At 38.9% G+C, this 10,225-nt stretch overlaps 1 protein-coding gene across 2 annotated transcripts in view; it reads left to right on the top strand.

Moving 5' to 3' along the window:
• The window catches only part of ATG4C (autophagy related 4C cysteine peptidase), a 132,226-nt gene extending 124,517 nt beyond the window's left edge, over positions 1–7,709 (top strand). Inside the window, exon 12 of one of the 2 annotated variants that reach the window (XM_004369009.2) lies at positions 4,742–6,031. In XM_004369009.2, coding sequence (XP_004369066.1) covers positions 4,742–4,909 — 168 coding nt within the window. In that variant the 3' untranslated portion in view covers positions 4,910–6,031. Of the gene's footprint in view, positions 1–4,741 lie in introns of both variants that reach the window. The other variant, XM_023730627.1, reaches the window with a different exon arrangement.
• The last annotated feature ends 2,516 nt before the right edge of the window (positions 7,710–10,225 follow it).

Raw genomic sequence — 10,225 nt, forward strand, 5'->3', positions numbered from 1 at the left:
ATGCAGCGGGGAGATGGTTATGTGTGAAGCTAAGCTGTATATGGGAGAGAGGAGACAGGAGCAGGAGCAAAAAAACATACAAACATAAAAGAATGCTCGGGGAGCTTTCCGTTGGAATGGACAGATGAGAGACTATGGAATGGAGAAAAACAGAAGGGGGAGGAGAAAGAAAAGAAAAGAATGAACAAATAAAAATCAGAAAAGTTAACAAACTGCCAAGTTCCCAGGGATACCACCAATGCAGCTATGAGGTCTGGGGAAGTCAGTCCCAGGTTTCACAGCACAGCGTGGTCAGAAGGCGCAGAGACATACAACGCCTGGAATTCAGGGATCAGAAAGAGAAGGAAGAGATAGAGAGACGAGAAATTGAGCAATGAAGAAAGACAAAAGGGAAAAAGAGGGAAAAGAAAACAAAACTGATGGAAAAAAAAAAAAAAAAAAAGCAACACCAGGAGTCAACGAATGGCACTCAGAGAGCCAGCCAGTGTGGGTTGGTGTTTCTGGACAAGCAACTGTGTCCGTGGGAAACAGACGAGGCCGAGTGTGAGTGAAGAAGGGTGGAGAGTGGGAAAGCGTATGTCACAGATTGCCTGCGCTCTGGGTACCCTCAGGAAGGAGCAAATAGGGTGCACGGAGCCAGGCACCTGAGTGAAAGGAAGGGGAGGCGGCGAGAGGCAAGGGAGAAACCAAGAGAAGCAGGAGAAAAAGGGAAAAAAAAAAACCAGCACCAGCAGCCAACAAACGACACCCAGAGAGCCGCCCGTCCGGGCGTGCGGAATCCAAGCAGCCGGCAGCCCTCGGTCGAGAGCCTGGAGCCCCAGGAAGCAGAGGAGCAAACAAACAAAGGCTCCGGGATCTAATCAGCGCAGCATCCCAGACCTGGAAGCAGTCGCACGCCCAAACGTAGCTTCACAGCCCCGTAGGAAAGGGCAAAGACGGTTCTCAGAGTCAGGCACCTGAGCAAAATGAGGGGGGAGGCAGCGAGTGGCAAGCGAGAATCCAAAAGAAGCAGAAAAAGAAAAAAGGGAAAGAAAAAAAAAAGCAACACCTGCAGCCTACAAACGGCACCCAAAGAGCCGCCCTCCCGGGCGCATGGAATCCAAGCAGCCGGCAGCCCTGGGTCAAGAGCCTGTGGCCCCGGGAAGCAGAGGAGCAAACGAACAAAGGCCCTGGGTTCTAACCCACACGGCAGCCCAGCCCAGACCTGGAAGTAGCCGCACACCCGAACGTAGCCCCACAGCCCCGCAGGAAAGGGCAAAGACGGCGCTCGGAGCCAGGCACCCGAGCAAAAGGAGGGGGAGTTAGCGAGAGGCAAGCGAGAAACCAAAAGAAGCAGAAGAAGCAACACCAGCATCCAACAAACAGCACCCAGAGAGCCGCCCACCCGGGCGCGTGGAATCCAAGCAACTGGCGCCCCCCAGCCAAGAGACCTTGGACACGGGAAGCAGGGGAGCCCCACCCGGGGCGAAGAGGGGTGGGGGGTGGGAAAGCGCACACCGCAAATTACCGGCTGTTTTGTCTCCTTCTGGATGCTCCGTGTGGCTGCTCTCTCGTACCCCTGTTTGCTGGTCTCCGATAGGAGTCCAGGATGGTGGATCAGCGCTGCGTTAGCTGGTAGGGGACCTCTGCATGAATCTCTCCTCACTCTCTGTTCTCTTTCAGTATTCTTACTCCATTTGGTGTTCGGCTGAGTTCTTTATCTCTTCATTTGATGTTCTCGGGTTTCAGGATTGTTGATTCTCTGTTTGGCTTAGTTTTTCAGATCTTTGTTGTGGAGGGATGGCGCGGTGCTTCTGCCTAGAGCGCCATCTTGCTGAGTCTCCCAAAGATTCTTTTAAAAGCAACTGTGAGATAGTAAATTCAGTTATCTTAAATATCTTTTTAAAAAACAATGGTTTTCTCCTCCTAACTGTAGAAGAAATTCCTGTTAGAAAGTTTGGAAAATAGAAGTTTAAAAAAGGAAAAAAAATTCATTTATTTTTTCATTGAAAGATAGCTATTATTATTTTGTTGTGTTTCCTTCTAGTCTTTTGAAAATACATATTTCAATTTTTTAACGTAATTGAGATTAGATTTTATACACAGCTTAATATCCTGTTTTTTTCCTCTGAACATCTCTTAACTTTGTGTAATACACATTTCCCCAAGTTATTAAACTAAAAATAATTTATGTTCTCTTTTATTTTGTATGCTATCTCAATTAGGTAACCTAATTTGGAACTATTTTCATGTAGATTTTATATTATTTATTATGGAAAGACTTTAAGGTTTGAACAATGTAACTTTTCTGGTAATGTTAAAAAAGTAGGTTTTCACTTTTTGATAAAAATTTTTCAGAAAAAATTGTCAAACCAGTGGTTATTCTTAAAAAAAAAAAAAAAAAAAAAAGAGAGCCTAAATTAACATTGTTTATATGGTACCCAGAGCTATGAAAAATGTTTGAAACGCATGTTAATAAGTCACCGAGGTTTAAGTATTCCAATAATTTATTGTCAATCTACTTTTTTTGTTGTTATATCATCTTAAGAAAGTCATTTAAATCCTTTGAGTCTCAGTTTTCCCATTTATAAAATGAGAGAGAACTAGATAATTTCTAAAGTCTCCTTTGGTATTTCCATTTTTATTTGTCCTAGAAGTACTTCTGCCATGCCATATAATGTTTATGTGTTGATAGGTTGTCATTTACCTTATTGCTCAGCTCATCTGTCCTTTAACGTATTTTTTGATAAGCTTTAAAAATATTTTAATAAACTCAGGAAAGTTAGAAAATGATAACCCTAAAAGCCTGAAATCAATTAATATTATGCATAAGGAGGCCTTGTGTTGCAAGAGGGTTTGCAAAAAGTAGACGTATTTTATAATTAAACGTAGAGAGTTCCTTTTTCCTTGAGGTACAGATTTTAATCTTACATTGATGGGCAACTTGGTCCTGTACTAATAAACCCAAATGACTTCTTTCTTGATCTTGAAAGAGAGGGTGACGAGATAATATTGTTAGCTCTGCTTTGTTGATCTGAAAATGAAACGGTGTGGATACCTGCCCATTTGATACTGGACTTTTATAAGTGACATTAAGTGAATATAAAATGGCAACAGTTTTGGGCTATATTCCAGCCACTGGCTGGAGGTGAAAGATGCTTGATCACCTGCCAGCCCCTCTGCCTCTTATGTTATATTTTCCACATTTTTGTCCTTTCCCTTATTTTTTTTGTAGAAGGTAAATAAAATTAATTTGAGCAATGTTTAAATTAGCACAATATGAATTATTGGATCTGATTTTCATTACATTTAGTTTTTATATTACCTGATTATTTTTAAATTGTTCCTTTCCATTTAATTTAAAAATGTATTTCATATTAACAGTCTCAGAGCAATGCAGAAACAGGAAGCCAATGACATGACACACATTAGCCACGTTTCTAGATCTTATGTAAATATAATTTGTAGAACTTTAATGATCCTCATTTGAATATTGACACTTGGGAGAATTTAGTTTTTACCCCTGAAATTATCATTTTAAAACAAATTATATTTAATTCATCATGATTAATGATGTATAAGTACTATTGATATTATTTTCAGTATTCTCAATAACTGATAAACTTTTTAGAATCCTTCTTATATGTAAACTTTTAAGAATCCTTCTCATGGGCCTGATTACCAGTAGAAAAGTTTCTATCTATCAAAACATACTTCCATCAAAAATGTCGATCATTTTTTATGAAATTGTTTTAATTTTTATAGAACTTTTTAACATAAAGATTTAGATGGTTTAGAATGGGCTGCTGACTTGTTAATGAATCCCAAATTGATAGAGGTTATAAAGGTTGTTGGTATCCCCACAAAATTGTAGGTGTTGCTTTTCTCACTTCCAAATTATGTAATGTAACTTTAGAAGGTAATATGTAAAATATGACATGGGATTATTACTATGTATAAGAACATTGTTTTTCTTGTTGACTAGATTATTGTAAAAATATTTCAAAGTATTTTTTCAAATGTAGGAATCTTTGAAAAGACCAAACTTTTTTTTTAAAAAAAAATAACTTTGTTTTATCCCTTTTGGTCTTCTTAATAATTCTGTGAGGTAGGAGGATTGGATATCTTTGTTTCCATTCTATGGATGATATTCAGGTAGAGTGATTTGCCCAAAGTCAAACTGAGGTAAACTGCAGAATTGGGATTAGAACCAAGCTTCTAGTGCAATCTAATGCTTCTTTTTCTGTATTATGCTACCAAGTAATCTTTCACAGTATTTTATCATAGGCAATGATACCATTTTGTTGCATTGTCTACCAAAAAAAGAAAATACACAACTTAACTTTTTAGTATGTCCTCAAACTAATGTGACCAGAAGATTTACTTTGGGGGGTGAGGGAGTGGGAAGAGGAGAGTGCAGAGTGATATAAGAACGAGCACATAATTTTTTAATGGTCTAATTCTAATGGTGAGAAGTGTGTGTTTAACTATAAATAAACTATACAATGATGATCATCTTTTGTCTTTTAGCCAGAACAGTTAGAGCAATAGCACTGGATGAATGGAAACAAGAGAGAAGCTAACAGAGAGGTTCAGGGCTAAACATTAGAGTTTATTGATTGACTGATTGATTTTAAAAATATACAACAGCAGAGGATACACGATTTCAACAAATTCTACTTGTACAATTCAGTGACATTTGCCATGTACTTTTCATGCATTATTGCATCCAATAAGGGATTCTTCTTTATTTCTGTTACAGATGCTGAAAGTTTCTTCTAAGGAGAAATACCCACTATTTACTTTTGTAAATGGTCATTCCAGAGACTATGATTTTGCATCTACTACAACCAATGAAGAAGACCTTTTTTCAGAGGATGAAAAGAAAAGATTAAAAAGATTTAGCACAGAAGAGTTTGTCTTGCTTTAATGATAACACTTTGGTGCTTGATGAGAACTCCTTTGAAAGGGGGAAAAATGAAGAGAAACAAGTATATTTGAAACTGGTTTATTTTCACAAATAACCTTAATTTTATATGTTCTTTATAAAAAAGAACACTTGAAAATATACAAGTTTTAAAGTTATTTTTTCTGCAAGAGAAGTGATCTAATGAATCTTGGTTTCTAATAATTATTGAGTGATTTTAGTTGCATTCCTATTTTCCAAAGATCTGCTAATGATAACTCTACCTTAAATGCAAGCCTTCTTGTCTTCCAATTCTTTCACCTGGGGCCACTAGACTCCTGGGGGTTTTGTGATATAGGCCCAAAAGACTGGAATTGCCAAATACTTTCAAAAGTTCAGCTTGTACTAACGAAAAGAAGACCAGAGAATGAATCTTTGATGGCGCCTAGGCTCCTGCTATGATTGTTAATGAAATGAAAGGATGCTTTTGGATGTATTTTGATACATTAAAGAGTACTTTTGAGCAGTAATATGCATACAATTATATAAGCAGAATTGTGAGTTGAGGTAATACTTAGCAATATGATTTTATAATGGCTGCTCATTATGCTTGCTGTTGAACCTTCATATAAGGTATGAATATAAAGTGTTGGTTTTTCCCACAAATTTAAAGGTTACATTATTAATAGTAACTGCATCCAATCAAATCAGATAAAAAACAATTATAAGATAGGAGTATTGTTTGTTTCCTATCTCAAAAATGCAATTTTATAGGAACTCTACTTATTATGCGTTTTTAAATCTAAAGATAAGTACCAAGAAAGGCATTAGTAGATGCTCCTCTATGTGGTTTTTGCTATTAGTATAAATCAGTATAGTGGTGTTTATAAGCTGAGGTCATCTATAAGGCAAATATGCCTTAAGTGTTTTATGTGTTACTTAAAGGCAATTTGTGATATGAAAGTACCAGAGTTATTATTGAGCCAGGATTATAAAATAAATACTTTAATAAAGATGTAAGAACATAAAATGCCTTTGTTTTGATTTTAATGTTGGGATTCTTTTAATCCGTTCCTTTGAAAAATTATTGCCTCAAATGAATTCTGTTTATTTATAATGAAAGCAAATAATATTGTTGCTCTAAAAGCAAAATATTAACTTTCTTTATGGGCTTCCATGTTTCATTGTGGAAAGGTGACTTATTATAAAGACATTAAATTGTGTAGCATCTACGGTCATTGATCTCTTCTATCAGAAAGCTTGTTTGTTAGGTTTAGAGTTGCATGCAAAACTGAAACAGAGGGTGGGGAGATTGCTTTAGTACGCCTGATGAGAGAAATCAGGTTTCAATTTCTCAGTGTGGATAGTTTAATGAAGTGAAATAAATAGTCTGAAATCTAAAAATTTCCTTTACCCTTGATAAAATCTGGACAAATTAAGTTGAATGCTAATTTTCCTAGAATGTCAAAGCAATGTATGAACAGTAAGCTAATGGCATGACAAATTTTATAGGTTGCAGTCCTCTCATCTAAGCTAGTGCAATTTGTTGTTCCTACACAGCTGCAGTATTCTCAGGATTCTGCAATAAACGCATCAAACAAGAGCACCCATACCTTCGAATGGATCAGAACTGATTGTAAGTGTTCTCACAAGAACTATATAAAATGTTAGAGTTATAGGATAGGAATCTGGTATTTTCTGAGTATATTTAGAAATCATTTTAAGGAGGATTTTGGAATGACAACTGGACAATGTTGAAGTGAGAGGGGGCAGAAACTTCCTTCACATTCAGTTATATTGAAAATATTTAGAACATTGTACAAAGAAAACAAATTTTACAATGCAATCACCTCGTGACTGGAAATAAATATTTGTAGTCAGAAATTATTAGCATGATCATATGCACATAAAAAATACTCAATAATATTTATGAATGAATGCAAATTGAGAGATGGGCTGAGGATTTATCTTGCCCGCCAATTCAACTTCAGCAGAGGACCAGCCAAAAGTTGTGCTAATCTGCTGTGGGGAAGGCAGTAGCAAAACTGCATCAATAGATTTAGAATAGAGGTACTGTATAATATCTGGTTTCGGACTTTGTTTTGAACATAGATTTCAAGTTCTGACAGTGGGTAAACTTCATCAATAAAGCTTATGAATGATCTCTTTCAGCCCAGAATAAAGGAAAGTCAAAAGGACAAGATTGTAAGATGGGTGTTCTTTTAGAATTATGATAGAGGGATCCTCCATTTGGATACCATAAATATTAAGATACTGGATTTTACCATTAACATTTCAGAAATGAATTTTTAAAATTCTTGATGTGAATTTTTGATGGTGAAGGTTTCTTTTCTCTCATCTTCATAAGATTTGACACTTTGAATCCCCTTTTGTTAATCTATTAACCACCTGCAGGCAACCTTGAGAGTCATCATTTGCTAAATGAGTGAATGAAAAAGAACCTTTATAGTATAAGTACTGTCTTAATTATCTAGTGCTGCTATAACAGAAATGCCACAAGTGGATGGCTTTAACAAACAAATTTATTTTCTCACAGTTTAGGAGGCTAGAAGTCTGAATTCAGGGTGCCTACTCTAGGGGAAGGCTTTCTGTCTCTGTCAGCTCTGGAGAAAGGTCCTTGTCTCTTTTGAGGCTCTGCTCCTGGGCAGTCTTCATGTGGCTTGGCATTGCTCTTTCCCCACCTTTACTTCACTAACATGTTTAATCTCTCTTATATCTCAAAAGATAGTGACTCATGATATACCCTATACTAATCCTACCTCATTAACAAAGACAGTCCATTCCCAAATGGGATTCTAGCCACAGGTATAGAAGTTAGAATTTACAAGACATATTTTGGGGGAACAAAATTCAATCCATAATATTCCACCCTTTGGCTTCCCAAAATTCATGTCCTTGCCACATACAAATGACATTCACCCCATCACATCATCCCAAACGTCTTAAATCAACTCCAAGTCCAAAATCTCATCTTCTGAAGCATCTAAATCAAATATGGGTGAGAGTTTAGGCATATTCCATTCTGGTTCATTATTCCTCTTCATCTGTGGACCTGTGAAATCTAGAATACAAATCTGCTTCCAAAGTACGATGGTGATGGGGCAAAGATGGCAGAGTTATCAGATGCTTCCAGTGGTCCCTCTTATAACAGAGACTGGAAAAAACAAATGAATTGATTATACATAACAATCTAGGAGCCCTGAACATCAAAGTCAACATTGAGGAATTGGACTGAGTGGCAGGGGGAGGGAGAGATGGTTCAGAAGCGGCGAGGAGTCACCAGACCTGACCGGGTGGGAGCTGGCACCCTTCAGGCTGGATTGGCTGACGTGTGTGGTGAGACAAGCAGTGGCGTTTGGGATGTGTTTTCCACTTTGGGAGAGACTGAGCAGCAGAGAGTCTGCTCAGGCCTCCAGAACCAGTGAAAAGTGGCACTCAATCAGCAAAAGATAAGTACGTGTGTTTAACCTACCACGTGGATCAAAAAACACCCTGTTTGGGAAGAACCTCTCTCCCATTTACCTGCTCCCTCCCCACTCTGCACCGGGTCTCAGGCTGGCTTCAGGGTCTCAGGCTGGCTTCAGCGATTACCACATCCCCTGGACCGGAAGTAGGACCTGTTACGCACCCTGAGCCATTCTCCTGGCCATGGAGAGGGAACAAATTAACAAACAAGAAAAAATAGTCTACCAGCTCCCCTAAGCCAGGAATTCAGGGCAGGCACAGCTCCTTTGCCTCTGCACAGGCATAAGGGGTCCATAGACTAAATGCCTTTCACCCCTGGATAGACCTGTGTGGACCCATTTCAACAGCATAGACCCTCATTGGCACAGTACAACAGAGTATATACCTGAAGCCTAACTTCAGTGTATCAGCTATATGGTGGAGTGGCAGGTTTGTAACATTTGATACCGCTCTTCCCATTAAGCAGGGTTCTCACCTGCCCACATCACGGACCTGAGGACTGGTGGCTCCACCCTCGCCACCTAGCCACCTGCGACAGGGGTCCAAGAATAAGTGGTGCCTCCCAGTCCTTATAGTCAACAGCAGTGGGTGCCCATAGTCTGGCTGAAAAACCCACCCACCTACACACTCTAGGGAACAGGGACACACTTTCCTCCCAGACACTCAGGCAGCCGTCAGCCCCCTGCCTTACTCAGCATGTGACCCCCTACTGCCGCCAAATACCTGTGCCTGCTCTAATCACCCCTGCCCATCTAGGACTGTAGGTGAGAGCCTGCACCACATACTTGGTAACCAACTACCTGGACACCTGAGCTGAATGCATACAAGAAAAGTAAATGGACTCTTGGGCTCACATATCTAGTAACAGATCTGCCCACCTGGTGACAGGATGCTAGAGCTTCAAAGGTGCCAATAATCACACTAGCTCACATGAGCAGCCTATCTGGGCATATCAAAACAAAACAAGAAGCTAGGACACAGTAAGCAAACATAAATATAATAATTTATTGATGACTCAGAGAAAACAGTTCATATCAAATCACATAAAGAGGCAGACCATGATCGCTTCAGCAAGCTCCCAAAACAAAGAATCAAGAAATTTTCTGGAGGAAGAGAACTTCATGGAATTACCAGCAGTAGAATACGGAAGATTAATATACAGAACTCTTTAAGAGATCAGGAAGGAGATCAGTCAAAATGCAGAAAAATCCAAGGAACACACAGACAAAGCAATAGAGGAACTTAAGAAGATTAGAGAAGAGCATAATGACAAATTTAAAAAGCTGGTAGAATCCATAGAGAGAAAGCAATCAGAAATTCAGAAGATTAACAACAAAATTTCAGAACTAGACCATTCAAGAGAAAGTCATAGAAGAAGAATTGAGGCAATGGACATCAGAATTAGATTGAAGATAAAGCACTTGACACCAACTTATTTGAGGAAAAATCAGATAAAAGAATTTAAAAAAATGAAGAAACTCAAAGAATTATGTGGTGTGGGGATATATGCCATTTAAACATGGCTGTACTATTGACAACTGCAGCCCCCACGGGCCTCTATGCTGCACATAGAGACTTGTCTCCAACATGTCGAGACTTGTCCAGATGTGTTTTCCCAAACCTATTGTCCCTTTACTGATTGACTTGTTTACCTGAATTCCTTCTCCCTTGCCCGCATTCAAAGCCCATTGTTTTGTTAATTGCCTTATTGATTGCTGTATTAACTATAAAATAAACTCCTGGGACTGAAGTGGGCGTCAACTCCTCAGAGTGACCCTCCTGGCCCCACTTCTCTGTAAGAGTTGTGCAGTTGGTTACTGTCTTCGCCGTCCCGATTACCGTCGCCGCTGCGAC

The sequence above is a fragment of the Trichechus manatus genome, unplaced genomic scaffold (genome assembly GCF_000243295.1).
Source record: "Trichechus manatus latirostris isolate Lorelei unplaced genomic scaffold, TriManLat1.0 scaffold00003, whole genome shotgun sequence".
Taxonomy (NCBI): domain Eukaryota; kingdom Metazoa; phylum Chordata; class Mammalia; order Sirenia; family Trichechidae; genus Trichechus; species Trichechus manatus.